This window comes from Gymnodraco acuticeps, unplaced genomic scaffold (genome assembly GCF_902827175.1).
Source record: "Gymnodraco acuticeps unplaced genomic scaffold, fGymAcu1.1, whole genome shotgun sequence".
Classification (NCBI taxonomy): Eukaryota; Metazoa; Chordata; class Actinopteri; order Perciformes; family Bathydraconidae; genus Gymnodraco; species Gymnodraco acuticeps.
The window spans coordinates 5,906,393-5,922,789 of NW_022992250.1; the positions used below are offsets into that span (position 1 = coordinate 5,906,393).

Genomic DNA, 16,397 nt, shown 5'->3' on the forward strand with positions numbered 1-16,397 from the left:
CATGACATGGGACCTTTAAAGGCTTCGGAATCCCCCCCATTGTAGTCAAAACTAGGGCCCCCAAACAGCATCTTGCATAGGGCCCCCAAAAAGCTAGAAACGGCCCTGATCAAAGTGAATGTATTATATCTGTAAAGGAATTAGTAACTTAATGTAGTAAAAAATATAATAATATATTTACCTCTCACATTTTGTGAAGTATGAATTAAAAAGTATTTGTAATTAACTAAACATGTGTACATTTGAGTTAAGTCAATACATTTAGTTATTCCAACATTATAAATCGATTAAACTTTGCAGGTTATGTAATTACTCAACATAATTGAAGCTACAGATTAATGTATCAGTTTCAATACTTATATATCAAGTGATGTTTTGCCAGCTAATAGCAATCAGTATATTCTTAATAATGAACACTCTTTTATACTGATAATAGTTAAGTACCTTATTAACACACAATCTGAACACATGTTCCAAAACGTATTCAAATATTTTTACATGACAGTTTTATTTGTCCATCATGTAGTGTTTATCTCTACACCATAACTGTACCTATCATGTTTTATCTTCAGTTTTGCGAATTATCATGCCATCTAGTGGTGATGTAGGGAAACTCCACCAAGACACTAGTTTAAATGTGCCTCAACACTCCAATTTCAGATAATCTTTCCTAATGAACATCTGTCATTGTAATTTCCTAATAATTCGTCTACATTTAATATTTATACTTCTGACTGATTAGTGTTGAAATGTATTTAGATTTGTATTAGTGCAAACCAACAAAGCTCCATCAAATCTGTCGAGAACCTTTCTGGATTCTCTGTGCACTTTTGAAAATTACAAGCACTACATTTAACATAAAGGATGGTGTTTAGTAGACAGGACAGAGAATTTAAACAAAAACAATATTTTAATTAAACCAATTTAGTTTACTATATTAACCTGGTGCTGATGTGAAATACATTTACTAGATTTAATAGAATCTTTGCAGTTCTGAATATTATTTTTTAAAGTACTCTCCTTACCTCCTGTCCGTCAAAGATTGTAGTTTAAGAAGGAATCCCTTGAAGCAAAGGGTGATGGAGGACAGCCGTTATATAATAATTATTCTCTCTGATCTCACATTTAATATGTAAAAACAATCTAAATGAATTCATTAAGTCCTAAATCTCAGCTTGTTGACATGAGAAACTAATGTGTAAAGTGAGGATCAACACCACTTTCAGAAGTTATAGAAAATCTGACAACGGTTTTTACATTTAAAGAGCAATTCAATTTACTCTTGACTTTTCTTGCTCTGCTTTAATGGGATCACCAGGGACTGCAAGTTCTAAGGAATAGTGTGACACATTAATTGGTTCCATTTGAGTGGGTGTGGGTTATTCATGACAGGAGAGCCTTGAGTGCTGGTATGCGTTGTTCATAGTGTGCAGTAGTAGACAACAATCAAACTTAAGTCTGAGAAAATATTCCTTTATTTAAAAACACGTACATCATACACAATATGGGCAGGTTTTTGAAAAAAAAGACTAAAAGTGAATAATTCTGTATTGTCTTATGTAAAATACAGACAATACAGAATTAAATGTAAAAATATAACAGACTATAAACACTGTTGGTTAGGAAAAATATGGAAAATAAACATTCTATATTACGTAAATTTAAATAAAACATATGTGATAAACACAGGATTATAAACATGTTGGATAAAATCTCTATAGTTATTACGTCCAGTCTGCCTGCTGAGCGTGTGAAACAGAAACACCGCCTTCCTCTGTCCTCTTCCCAGCAACCCCCGTCCGCTTCCTCTTCTTGATTCATCCGGGGCAGGGCAGACCAGAGCAGTTCTTCAGCTGGCAGCTTTAGCATGTGTACAGGAACATAAAGCTTGCCAGTGAAGAACTGCTGTGTGTCAGCCATTAGGGGCCAGGGGTGAGGGGGAGCTGGGAGCTGGGAGTCAGCCAGAGAGCGTGAGAGTTGTTGGGTTGAAGGACAGCCTCGATTTAAAAACAAAAAAGGCACAGATAGCGACTCCTTCTCCTTCCCTCGTCTGTTTGAGGTGCACATATTCCTGCAGAGAAAAAGAAGAGAACATGTTAGCTTCTCCTCTGAACTGCTCCAGTAGCGTGGGTATGCGGTGGCCTGCAGCCAGTCGCACTCGTACAGTGGAGCCGTGTGCGATCAGCTGTGAGTAAGTGGGTGAAATGAGCGGAGATGAACGAAGGACGAGGAAGATGCACATGATATCATGCTTCAGATTACCAGGAGGGATACACGCATCAGCTGCTTGGCTCTGCAAACGAGCGATGCCACAATCAATTCTTAAATATTCTTCGTTATGATGCTCAAAAGCACAGGCTGGCCTCTTTTTTCAGTTTCCGTGGTTACACAAAATAAGAGAGGTGATGAAGAGGAGTACACAGCCTCTACATGAAAGCAGAGATCCATTTGTCGCTTTAATTTAAGTTAATGTTCGGGTGTCTGAAGCTACACCTAATCTTTGTTCTCTACATGTTGCCACACTTTGTAGTGTCGTTTTACTTAATTGCAAGCTCACATGTGAAAAGGTAGACTAAGTACAGTATGTTTACTTTAAAAACGGTTTAATCTGAAGTTTGTGATGTGTTCTGCAGTTCTGTTTTAGGCCGTGAATCCTTCTGAAATTAAAATGGACCTGATCACAAAGATACAATTAAATATATGCAAGATTAATAGTTTCAAAATTAAAGCCACTTTATGTTTACTAGCATTTAGCTTAAAGCACCACTGTCTATTACAGCCTCGCAGACTGTAAACTTAATATTCGTTGTTTTTTGTCTTTTTTTTTTAGTCGTGACCAGCAGCTTGGCATGGAGGTAGAGCTTTTAGGACGCGTGTGAATGCATGAATGTTTCACAGCTATTGCAAATGTGTCCTTTTCATACCCTTTGAGTGTTTATCTAACTGTCTTCGATCATATTGTTTTCGCTGAATCACAACAGTAATGAAGCCTATGGCCCACTGATACAGGCTGTTGCGTATGTAGTTTTACAAAGTCAGCGTCTATAGCAACATATAGGAAAAATCCCAATAAGCTAAAGCAGACTGTGCTTTTCTTCAGAGAATATATTGTGGGGGTCTTGAGGAGTTGCTCCACTTTTTTGGTTGACGATGAGTAACATATGCTGTACATTCCTGCAGTAAGGAGAACCAGAATAATCTATAATCTCAGGTATTTCAGTGGCCCGCGGCCTTTAGACTGTGCACAGCAGGGGGGGGGAAATCAACCAGACTTATGAACATTTTACAGACCTCGCTGCAGGGACAAATTCCTTTTATCTCGCTTTTTGTTTAGATTTAAACGTTAGAAACATCCAAAGAGGGCCAGGGAGTCATCTTTCTTCAGACATAACTGATCAATATGGCTTCTGCATAGTTACATGGGAAAACACTAATAAGATCTTCCTTCCCCTTCTGGGAAATGTATCTACGTGACAAATGTCAGTGTGAGTCAGCAAGCAGAGGCCTGTCGTAACTTGTGACTTATGAACACTTAAGAAAGTTTACCACTCTTTTATGTCTTAAAACCACTTTAAGAAATCTGCAAATGCTGTGGCAGATTTGTTTCCCCATCAAAGATCTTAGACATCTTTTTCAAATCAGCTGTTCTAATTATGGCTCAAGTACCGGTAACTGATTACTGGACTACAAAATGGCGCCCATTTGTCTCAGAGAAGGTTGCGGTTATGTTCCTTCCTATATCTTCTTTCAGGCGTCTTGTTAGCAGAATGTGCTTTTAACTCTTATAGGGTCTTTTTTAAACCAGCCTATTAACTTGTAAAGGCTCCACTTCTTCAGGGCCTCTGTGGCATGTTTGCTGCTTTACTGATGTAACACACCTTTTTTCATAAGTTAGGTTTTTATGTAAGATTAAATCATACTTAAACTGGCACTTAAACTTGGCTGTTGGCATGCACTTTGAGCCGCTTTCTGATAGTTGGTCGCCCAGTGAGCACAGCCTCAAATTTCTGTCGCAGTGCACATGTATAATCAATCAAATGTATAGGCCTACATATCAATTAATTACCTTGAATTATAAAATTGTTTACAAATATTTAAATGCATAATATAAAGAGTATTACATGTCTTTCTGTGCCTCTAAAAGAGTCCAGTCATGAGTTTTAAAAAGGTACATTTACAAATGGATTTCGCCTGCTGAGAGCACCATGTTTATGTTTCATGTGGAACCTACTTGAGCAGGTCTCCCTTGAAAAAGAGATCAATGATCTCAATGGGATACATCTGGATAAATAAAGGTTTGAAATGAAATGAAAATGGATGGCGCATGGTTTGCACCTGCTATCTCCCTGTCTCAAGGTCCAATTCACAAAAGATAGATACATGGCTATAAGCCCTGATCTTTGTGCTTGTACTGTTTTGCAATGAGGCTCATTTGCATAGAAAAGGGCCAATTATGCACCAACTCTCTGAATATTACTTAATATGTCTGAATAGCATAGGAGCACCAAGATGCTGTTGGTGGCAGCACATGAGAATATTTCACTCTTTGTGGTTGCTTTGATAGTTCGTTTTTTTGTTGTTGTGTATTTGTGTTTATCCGCCACAAAAGGACACAATTCATTTTCTGAATTCACTCGAGAGTCATGCTGGCATCTCTGTGGGGCTGTCTTAGACACAGCTATAAGCTAAATGCTAAAGTAAAGAATGAGAATGTTAGCATGCTAGATCCCACTAAACACAAAATAGAGCTGAGGTAAAAGGTTAGTAAAAGTTTGGTTGTTATTTGGTCATAAGCCAAATTATTGGACAACAATTTGTCAGGCCATGGTCATGACATATACAATTAACTGATTAAACAAATGATTTTCAGCTTACATTGCAGAATAAGGCTATCATTCGTCAGTATCATACAAAAAGGGACTCACCACCCTCCTCCCCCACACAGGCTGCACACACGCTCCTCAGCAGGGTTGGTCTGAATGAAGTCAGGGAGGAGGACGTTCAGTACAAGTCCTCGGGCCACACACACATAACTCAACTATGGCTGCCACAACCTCTAACTGAATAAAGTTATTTGTTCCATAGCGTGCCACTCCTTCCACAAACAGTGACTCTGTATCTTTACACTCACAAAGACGTGCAGTGTTGACCCCTGACTCTTTAGCTGTGCCACTTTTTCTCATTTCTCTTCTTTTTGTGTCTCTCCTGACTTGTCTTTCCTCTCCACCCTCTTCTCTCTCTCGGATCAGACTGTCCTGCATTCCTCACATTCCAGCTGCGTATGTTAGAAATTCCATCCGGCTGCTGTGGCCTCGCACACTCCTCCTTTTCCATCCCTCTCTCGATCTACATCTGGTCTGCACCGGACGAGGCAGACGTGGCTTCACCGTCAGGTTCACCCTCACCTCCGCCTTTTTCTCCTACTCTCCCACTCCTTCTCTCTTTGGCTTTATCCGAGCGAGGGAGTCAGACTGAGCCACATGACGGCCAGTGTGTAAGGCCTTGAGACAGGCTTTCATACACGGTGCAACGGTGTAAAAGAGATAACAGTCTAATACACAAAAGACTGAGCTTATCTGGGACTTGCATTCCCTGCCACAACTGGGAGGACAGGGGGAAGACACACTGGAGGTTGTGTGTAAATAGGAGGCTGTGAGGGAACCATTTTCCAGGAGGAACTACTGTTAAAATGAGGATTTATTAAGATTAGAGAGCATGACTAATATGGAAAAAGATAAATAATAAAACGCTAACAGGAAGAAGCCTTCTTTCAAAGTAAGAAGAATGGCGGTATGGTAAAGAGTGGGTCAGCCGTCCTTCCATAATGCAAGCCCATTCATTTGACCTATTCATATTGGGGTCGTGATCATACTGTGCGAGAGTCCTACGTTGGGTGATGATATAAGCCATCGTGGGCTGACCGTCAACGATAAATCTGCACGAGAAAATATGTATAGACCTTTAAAATGAAATAAAAAGAGTTGCATAAAGAAATGTTTTATTACATATATCACTCCAGGTGCATTCCTCTGCTGTGGGTGTGGCCCGGTTGGCGAGAGTTCACTGCAGTATAGACTGATCATTTTGGGGCTGGGAATTGGGACAAAGACAGGGAAAGGGCGGTGGCTTTGGCAACACACTGGTCATAGTGCAGAGCCTCTTCTTGTGCTCTGCTGCTGGCTGTTTGCAGGACTTTAAAGGCTATCTGACTTTAACCCTGAGATCAGTACAAATAAAGGGTGCGGGTTGCTTTACTTGCTTAGAGGAAAAACTGAATGCCATTCGGAATTCATGATGCCCTGGGAGATGGCTATGTGCGGTATGAGGCCTGTAAGCCTGTCCTCAGGCAGTCTGTGCCATTTTGTTTGAAAGAACTGGATTGCTTTTTCTTCTAAATGAACCTACATAAACACATCCCTTCTTGCCCCATCCTCCATTGACAAGGCACACGATAGGAATGAAGGGTGTAGCCCAAGTTGAGCAAGATGGCTTCACTTCTGCAAATGTAGGCAAAAAAAAAAGAGACGGTTGCTTTTTCCCTGCGAACAACCCATGTTGCTCCATGAGTTGCTGTTTAACTGACACCCTGTAATCACCTTGTGAATGTGATCCTCATTGACAGGGTGGCTTATGTCACACTCCGGGTTGCAATGGCACAAATGCAGCTCGTGACACAGCCTATTGCGCATTCCTACCGGCACACTGAACTATGGCTGCACAATTATGTAAGACAGGCTCCATCGATGTAGGCTACACTACAGTAAGCTTCCCCCTCCCATAAAAAGACTGCTCATACACTAATGCACTTTGCTTTTAAAACGTTTTATAGAAGTGTAAACCACCATAAAGAATAGTATATAAATGTAGGTGAGAGTTGGAGGCCTAAATAGTTTGTCATGTTACGTCATCAGCTTTAAAGTGTTTTACTGATCCTTAAAATCTACAGAAATACACTTTATGTCTTTCACTTGAAGACAGATCTTCCAGATGACTGCTGGTGCATTTCCGAGAAATGACTCGGCAGTAGTTATCTTCCAGATTTTTAACTATCCTATACTTAGGCTTTTTCCTTGGCCTGCACATTTGAATTGGCTTTCTTTTGACACGTTTAGATGACATAAATGCAGACATCCCAGCCTGTTATAGCCTATACATCCTACATTTGACAGTTAAATGCTTACAAATGACAAAATGAATACTCTTGAGGCTTGAGTACAAGTTGACACATATTAGGCTTAAACATCATATAAAGTCACATTTGTAAACCCTTAGCACTGATAACATGATGTCTATGTACTTTAGTTGGCTTTTCTGTTCAATCTTTAGTTAATTTTGACATCATTCTGACTTCTTTTTTTCTGCTGATGCAGATTTAATATATGCAACACTTTAATGAGACCTAAAAAAGTGGATTAAGCTACTGTGCAGGAGCTTGGAGGTTGTGTTCACATTTTTAGGGTGCCAATTCTCTGTGTCAGTGGGCCTGGACGATATGATCCACATGACACACATACAGGCCTTCAGCCAGAACTCCTATAACATCAAACCTATATCCTCGACGATCCTACGACGGAAAATGTGTGCAGAAAGCTGCCGCTGGGAATCAGAAATCAGACCTAGAGAGCTGAATCTTACTTTAAAAAGGTTAAGGAATGGTTTCCCAGTTCTCTTTTAAACGCAAAGTGGGTCATGAAGTCGCCACACGCTAAATCTGACTGACAGGAAGAAGCATTTAGGTAGCAGAAACACGGACAGACTCACAGTCAGAAACACGCCCCACCTTGACCACCGGCCCTGGCTCTGCTGCCTGGACAAACCCTCCGCACGGTCGGGTGGAGTTCAGCCGGTCTCGCCCTCTGCTCCGGCGGAGTCCCGGAGCTCCAGGAGGGTGTGTCGCTGTCTCTCTGCCTGTTTTACCTCCACGATATAAAACGGGTTGGCAGCGTTTATATATCTGCTGGTGTTGAGCCTACTTTTCCATGCAGCGCAGTGGAGGACGAGGCGCAGGACTTCAGCCCCTTTTACAACAACCTCTCTCTCTCTCTCTCTCTCTCTCTCTCTCTCGCTCTCTCTCCTCTCTCTCTCTCTCTCTAGCTCTCTCTCTCTCTCTCTCTCTCTCTCTCTCTCTCTCTCTCTCTCTCTCTCTCTCTCTCTCTCTCACACACACCCGGCTTCCCAGCTCTGATCAGCTGGCAGCGTAATGACGTAGCAGCCAGGAGAAACGGACGTCAGAATGTGCACGAATCTGACGTGTACACGCCCATGAAGCAGCAGATTGACCTGTTAGTAATACATCACGCACATAAAGCGAGTTGTATTGTCATTTAAATGCAGGTAGACCTGTAATACTACAATACACTAATTACACATACGTAATCGAATTGAATGTACAGTTGCAGCTGGTCATACGTCTGTATAAAAATAAATAGCAGTTAAATGTTTCCTAGTGGCAGAAAAACATGTCAAAACTAGTTTTAAGGCTTTCATTGGTGGTGTGCTAAATGCTTAATAAATGTATGTGTTTTATTCATTTCTGCCGTTTATGGGTGCATTGGTCCTCAAAGTAGATACATCTAGCCGTGTTGGAAATAATTAAATCATGTTATGTCAAAGTAAAAAAGATTCAGGATGAGTTTTTTGTCAGAGAAGCTGTAACGGTTTCAGTTAAACCTGGCAGCAGAAATTATCTACGTGGCCTCCACAGACATCAGCAAGTCAAGATTAACGTGTTACCCTCTCTCTCAGACACTCTCACAATGAGGACGGTGGGGTCAGTTTCCTTTCTAATGTCTGCCTCTCTCCTGTGAACCTGTGCTCCTGCAGCTTTAAGGTTGCTGCACTTTGAGAAGCTGCTTCCTTACTGTCACCGGACACACTGAGCACACACCGTTCTTATTATACATTCATGGCACACACAGCAAATCCTCACAAGACCAAACCCACTGGCTCATTCTCCTTCCTCAGTCTGTTTTATAACACCTTTGTGTAGTTACTTTACACTAAATTCATTAGATTCTGAATATGTTATGCGGAAAAACCACCAGACAGACCGTTGTTTCTGTGAAAATGGCAACAACTCAGTTTTCACTCCACTGCTGGTAACCTTTATTTCTGATTCAGCCACGACTTCCCTTTTTAGGCCTGTGTGGAGGTGGAAGACATTATGAATCAGTGATTCTCATTATAACACTCATTTGATGTTGGATCGGTATTGAAAATGAAGGAAAGACAACTCACAATGACACTCAGTGTTGTTTGGTATGCTGATCTTATTTCCTGTAAAAAAGTACCATTTAATATGTTTTGACATTGTCTGTGGTATACATACTTGATAATGGCTGCTGACAAGCAGCCAAATATAGCTGGTTAGGGAGTACATGGTTTAAATCTTTGTTTCTAATTAGGGGCACTGGCTGTATACCCTATGCCTTTGTTATGTAACTTCAAAAGTACAAATGTTTGCCCTTTTTAGGTGGCAGGAGTGAAACATAGTCATCCTTGTTTTGTTCTGTTCTGTTATGGTTCCAGTATCATGATGACAGTTGGAGAACATTCAAATACAAAATAGGACCCCCCAGGTTTGGGCTGGATTCATGGAACTTATTCAGCAATAGAATAAGCTACTACATTAGTTGCACAATAACCTGCTTCAACATGTAATATGATCTAAGTGCACTTTGAAAACGTTATGTCACAACTGCTATGCATATCTAGAGTGCCTGAGAAATACCAGTAAGGTTAATCTCCCTTCTGTAAAACATTCACCCTAATTCGATTGAGATTGAGAAGGCTTTAATTGCTAATTCACACGCAAACTTGCGTGTTTATAAAAGCTGTTGTTGAGAACTGTTTAAGCAGGTGCCAATGCACTTTCTGCAGCTTAAGACCTGTTTGTATAATGATGATGAGGTGCGTGTGAGTCACATCTCCCCCCCCCCCCCCCCAACATCTGTGGCATGCAAAAGGCCACAACACATACAAACTGTGGATCAAAGGTTGTGTACAAAATGTAAGTAGATGTCCTTTTTGTTGGCCAGAGAAATATACATGTGCCTGTACAAACATGCATTTCCTATAGCTTTTTTACATCCTGACAGCAAGCTCTGTCCCTTTTAAGAGGGTCTTTAAAAACCCACATGTGATGTGTCTGCATCTCACTGTGAACTTTGGCACCAATGCACCGATAAATATGACGTGTCCTCCCTGACTCAGCACCATGATTTATCTTCTTTCTTCCTCCTGTGGGTCTTACTGGAACAGCTCAGATATGTGGGTAGGAAATGCAGAAGCAGGACAGACTTGCTTGAGGTCAGAGATTCAGACTATTCGTGGCACTGGTGGTTGTTTGTTTTAATTGGAGACAGAACATAGCAGTCAAGTATAGTCCTCATATCATTAGAAACATTATTTTGTGCGCAGAAAGGGTTTGTGTGTACAAGGGTCACATTCTTCAACGTAATACATCTAGCATGTTGTTTCTGTGTGAACATGCATGTGACTGAGTACTGAGGAAGCAGTGGGGGACTAGCTTCTATAGGACAGGAATAGGATGGAAACTCCCTGTGAAATACCAGACTGCGTGCTGTGGATGTTGTCAGAGGCACATATGAAATCCCCATGCAGCGATTCAAAAGGAAATGGTCACACAAACAGTTATAAGTGCTTTGATCATTAGATACACACTTTTCTTTCACTTAGACAAACAATAGTGTTGTTTTCCCTTTTGAGACTACAATACAATTATTATAGTAATTTATAAAACTTTAACGAGGTTAAACAGTCCATCAGTAAAAGATTTAGCAACACCGTCTATGGTGGTGTATTTGCCTTCAAATGTACTTTAATAAGACAAGATAAGAGATAAGATAGAACTTTATTGATCCCAATTTGGGAAATGTTTGTGTTGCAGCAGCATAAAAAGACATGGCATTGTACAATACAAATTAAAAGACAAGAAATAAACAAGAAAGTAGAAAATATACATGTTGAATTTACAAATGAACAATAACAAGATATAAAGCAAGGTATTATATTTACATAAGTATGTGACGGATGGAATATTAAATATTAGACTGAATGACTACAGTTGTCTTCAGCAGGAGACTTATGGTGAGCTTCAATCTGTTTTGGTTTTCCCAAAACTTTTCTAATACAGCTCTAGACTACCTGCTGAGCAGCTAAATCAAACTCTAGTGAGCAGCTGGCTGGTCATCATAGTGGAGCATTTAGCAGCTAAAGGGATAGATATTTTCATTGGGAGTTGGTGAGCCAAAATAAAGCAAAAGGAAAGTGAGTATTTGATTTAGATAAATTAGGTTACTAGAAAGACTATGACAAATAAATTATAATATTGCTCCTGACATCTGCTGGATGTGTTAATTGGAAACTCTTGATATAAAAGCTTGTTTTTGCTGCATCCAAGTGGCCAAATCATTAGTTATTGTATGTTTAGATGCAGGGGGGGATAATTGCACTCATTTGTGTATTTGGTGTTGGTGAGCGAGACACAACAATAATGTTAAGAAAGGGAAATGATGGTCTCAATTGAGACCTTTGCAGATTCATATACATATATTTCATGACAACCATGAAATGTAATGTTACATCATCTGAAAGTATTCATCTCTTGCATCTGGTCTAAAAAGTATCTCCTCCTTGTTCTTTAATATTGTGGCTTCCGCTCAAGGCCAGCTACTTCTGTCCTGCTAACTCAAAGAACTCATTCAGTATATTTATCCAAGTGCTTAAAATAGTTTAGACCAACACGTCTCACACTGCACTGGTTTTCATCTAAAGATCCATTGTTGTGCAGTGCTTGAGGGGGGAATACTCCTATTTGAAGACTACTTAAAGTCTTACATAGACACATAAATGCTAACAAAGTTACACAGTATCATGAGTAATGCACCAGACGATTAGAGTGCGGTATCCTGGACCAGTGTGTGTGACTTCGTGGCGCAACGGTAGCGCGTCTGACTCCAGATCAGAAGGTTGCGTGTTCAAATCACGTCGGGGTCAATTCTTTAGTTTTCCTCTTGTCACTCACTGAACATAACTGAATAGGACATGTAAACGTTTTCATGACGACTTTATAATAATAAAAGCGAGAATTACCCGGACTCTTTTAATCCTCTCTGAGAAGGTGTGTCCTGTTGCCACGGATACGTGTCACTGGGCAACACGGTGGTGAAGTGTGATTGTGGAAATGCTGCGTGTTCCGGAACAAACACTACGAAACATCAAAGATAGTTAGCAATGTACCAGCCATTTTTTTTACACTTTCTTCTGCCTTTTTTTTGCAACAGACAAAAGTGTTTTTAAACCACAGGAGATAAAGCAGCGTTTTCTCGGGACTACCCCTGTTTCTTGTGATTAAACGAAGAGTAGGGCTCAGCGTCAGCTCAGTTTTTTTGCAGTCTTTTAAATGTAATGGCCTTAAAGGAAAGAGTGTTTATCGAAGAAGAATTCTGCAGAACAGTCTCCAGACTCACATAGATCTATTTATTAGCACTGTGTGCCGACTACATCATGCCAGAAGACAAACACTGTAAATTGCTGCAGCCGTCCAGGAGCTGCGACACTAAAAAAAAGACCAAGAGGAATAAGAAAAAGAGGAAACAAGTCACCACTTCCTCCACTCCTCCAGGAAACACAGGTAAATACCAGTCTATGGTAAATACACTGTTTAGTGTTGTAGGAAGCTTTCAGGTCCATATGTCTACAAATAAAGACAAAAGTAACAACCCTGCATTTAAAAGCATTCAACACTATAAAGGATTAGCACCTCAAAATGTGCTTGAAGTGAGAAGGCTAAAGAAATAACTAAATATTCGTCATGCATAGTGGTCTGATTCAGAATAATATATAATAGCAGTTTTAATCTGCAACAAAGTATCACATTTTATAAAGGATGTTTAATTAACCCACAGCCACCCCCCAAAAAACTTTATTTAAAAAAAGCCTGATTTATATTATAAATGTATTGAGGGTACAATTTTGAGATTCTGAACCAAATCTGCATCAATTTGATAATCAAAAATGTTGACTGTTGAAACTGAACTTGTGGTTTCCATTTTGAATTGTTTTCTTACATTTTACAAACTGATTGGTTCATTTATTGATGAATACATGGCACTTTTTCATATTCCTAAACTATACTTTCAGAGACATGTTGTCATGTATATCTGTAGGAACCTAGGCAGTGTTACAATTCAGATATGAATGTACAACTCATGATTAATATGATCTTTGAATACGTTTAAAATACCAAACAACATGGCTCTCTCGGGGAATATCAAGTACCACCTGGACTTTTGGAGGCTCTGATACTGTATAAGAGCATTTTAAATTAAAGTACTGATCTAATTATCTTTATAAGAAGATCATCTAGAAGCAGACAATTGAAAACCTAATAATACACAAAATAAAAAGCTTTAAAATATTTCTCACGGCGTGCATTTAGTCACAAAAGTTAGGACTGAACCAGAGTTGGATCATTTGAACTGACCTTATTACTGTATGTCATCATGGCTTTGCCAATTCAAACTAAGGTCACTATAATTGTTCACAATGTAATAAGTATACAGATCATGTGGTGATGGTAGAGGATTCCCTACAGGGTTGCTTAGGTCAACAGAGAGTAGGCCTCCAGTGTAGCCTGTTACAGCTCATTACTGTAAACCATTAGCCCTCCAACTCAAGAGGGAGTCATTAGTAATATAAAACCTCAGCTTTGTTCTGCAGTCTGCATGAGCCTCCATGTTTATTCTACCTCCCTGCAGAGACCCCTCATGCTGCATCGTTGCCCCCTGAGACCTCGCCTGTGTCCCAGCCCCCCCCACAGAGTCCGGGTCAGCCGCGAGCCCAGCTGCCCATGCTTAAAACAACCAGCCACAAGCACGGAGAGCGGCTCCCTGGCAGCGGCAGGAAGAGCAAAAAACACCCTAAAGACTCCCTGACTCTGCTGACAGTGGCAGAAAAGATCAGTGTCAGTGGAGAGCTCAGCGCCCAGGCCAAGGAGAGCCTGAGGTGGGAGGGCGAGCTGGAAGACCCCCAGGACGAGGAGAAGAGGCTGCAGCTGTACAGGGCCAACAGGCGGCAGCGTTACATCACACACAGAGACGCTCTGATAAAACAAACTGCCTTGAGAAAGACTTTTCCTCAATAGAGCAGACGAAAACAGGCTTTGACTGAACTTGGTCGACAGGAGTATTCTCTTAATTTGAGCACTGACTGAAATAAAGAAGCAAGTGAGAGCCTCATGCCTTTTATCTCAGGCTTTATTTTTGACGGTTTAAAACAGATTTAGGCAAATTGAGCAAAAGAATGAAGATCTTTTGGTGCTGTTTAAGATAGATAAATTAAGCATGTGGCAAATGTAATACCCTATAACGCACCTGACTGACATGTGTTCTCTGTCAGGTACAAAACAAACAGTATCACGACTGCCGTGGACGAGGACAGGCCCTGTTTAAAACTTAATAGAGGATTTGTACCATTTATCTTCTAGCTTCTAAATAATGTAATACTTCCTGAAAAGACCAAAAGTGGATCTTTCAGGGCTGAAACCCACTCAGGATAATACCACTGAGCGCCCCTCACAAATGTTTACCACAGGTAGATTTAATTGGATGGGGGTCACAGGAAATGTTCAACCCCTAATGTAAGAACTTTAATACAGGTTAGCAGTTTTCTTTTGCGTAATTCACCTAGAGGATGAGGTGTTAAATGTAATTGTTACTTCTATAACTATGTGTCAGATATGTGTTACTAAAAACTGTGGTATCTAATTATCTAATGTCCAATCTGTTTAATCCAGCCATGGATAAACCACTCTCTCTTAACAATTATTTAAAATTAAAAAGCAATCCAAGGATGGTACTTCAAATAACATAAAAACACAAAAGTAAATCTTAAAGTTAAAAATGTCGCTGCTGGATGCAAAATGGCAGGACATTCGTGTTTTCCCTGAGCAAATGACAAGGTCCAACGCTGATAAGTGATGCAAGAAGAGACAATACTGTTGTGCCTGAGATTTCTTTTTATGCATAAACAAAATCAAACACAAGACAAAATAGTTCAAATGAAAAGTAAATTCCTGTTATGTTCACTGAGGCGTCAGGGTTTACTTTGCATTGATGACAAAGACTGGGGTTGCGGTCGAATAGTCCAAAAATCAGCTCGTATCGTCTATCCCTATCGTCTATTCCTTGACCTCTGTGTGAAACGTCACGGAGTTAAGGGATAGTGGATAGGAGAATGCAAAAGGATTTAGGAGAAGAGACTGCGGTGCTTTGAGAATCCGACTGCACTTTCACTATCCGACGTATTTATGATGCACCAGCGGACGTCATGAATGTGTGTCTGCTGCTGTGGGGAAACTACAGTTTTCTATACAGCGGACTACAACATGGATGTTTAATAAGAACGAGGGACTACTGTAAACTCATCTAGAGACTCTGCACCGTGCTCTGATGCTGTTGCTTTATGCTTTATGAACGTGGACAACAGAGAAACATATTCTTCATGACCAAAGTTGGAATTGAAATAAAAAAGGAAAGTGAAACTTATGCTCGTCACCCTCTCCCTCCGGTCCACATTAATACAAATGATCCCAATACGTATGATTGTATGAACTATGAAAAGATCTTAAAATAAATACAAATGTATTTATTATAAACGTTATTCCTTAACATCTATCACTGTGTACATCACCATTCAAACATCTTTTAAAAGTTGAACAAACTACACACAGCTCAGTAAAGACTGTGAGATGTTGACTTTATTTGATCATTTCAGTAAAAAGTAACGTTCATGTTTCTCTTTTTGATTATAATACTGATGAACGTTCAGAAAAAAGCACTTTGGCAACTTACCACATAGGCTACGTTTTAAAATGCTTAATAAGGACCGTAACTTTCATGATATAATTTATCGGTCATAATCGGTTGTTGTGTGACGGCAAATGCTACGGCCGCAAGGCATTGTGGGGCAGCATTTTCTCCTTTTCTTTCGTAAAGGAAGGTCCAGTGGTTCCTAAACTAAAGGAGGTTATAAAGGAAGTTTGAAACCTCCTTTCCTATCATCTAGAGAATTCGAACGGCTCTTATCATGGCTGCCACTGAGGGACTTCCGGGTCATTTCACTCTGTTAGGAAGGTTCCTAAGCTAAATTGACTATTCGACTGCAACCTGGAAGGCTTCTCAATTCTCTAATTTCCCCTCCTCGACTCCTCGACTCCCTGGTCCTCCGGTAGTGACCCGGAAATGGATTTCAGTGCGCCATGTTGAAGGACATCTCATTTCTCTAAATGCACATCGAGGACCGAGCATCGAGCATCGAGGAGGCTCTCTGGAGGAGCTATAATCGAGGATACACTGATGGTTCCTCCACGGCTC

General features: G+C 40.3%; 1 protein-coding gene, 1 long non-coding RNA gene and 1 other non-coding gene across 3 annotated transcripts; 2 read left to right on the plus strand and 1 right to left on the minus strand.

The window, feature by feature from the left end:
* Window positions 1-1,457: 1,457 nt before the first annotated feature.
* On the minus strand, window positions 1,458-7,977 carry LOC117540193. Its single transcript, XR_004568127.1, has 2 exons — window positions 7,762-7,977; window positions 1,458-2,071 (listed from the first exon to the last, which is right to left on the minus strand). It is a non-coding gene; the product is annotated as an uncharacterized LOC117540193 (long non-coding RNA).
* Window positions 7,978-11,946: 3,969 nt separating this feature from the next.
* On the plus strand, window positions 11,947-12,018 carry trnaw-cca. Its single transcript has one exon. It is a non-coding gene; the product is annotated as a tRNA-Trp (tRNA).
* A 171-nt stretch (window positions 12,019-12,189) lies between these two features.
* Window positions 12,190-15,220, plus strand: cunh17orf97 (chromosome unknown C17orf97 homolog). Its single transcript, XM_034206533.1, has 2 exons — window positions 12,190-12,655; window positions 13,782-15,220. The coding sequence occupies exons 1-2, from the start codon at window positions 12,529-12,531 to the stop codon at window positions 14,165-14,167; spliced, it is 513 nt and encodes a 170-aa protein (XP_034062424.1). The 5' UTR covers window positions 12,190-12,528; the 3' UTR covers window positions 14,168-15,220.
* The last annotated feature ends 1,177 nt before the right edge of the window (window positions 15,221-16,397 follow it).

Coding starts and splice junctions, on each gene's coding strand:
- cunh17orf97 (XM_034206533.1), top strand. CDS start 12,529: ATGCCAGAAGACAAACACTGTAAATTGCTGCAGCCGTCCAGGAGCTGC. Junction 12,656..13,781: donor CACTCCTCCAGGAAACACAG/GTAAATACCAGT, acceptor ACCTCCCTGCAG/AGACCCCTCATGCTGCATCG.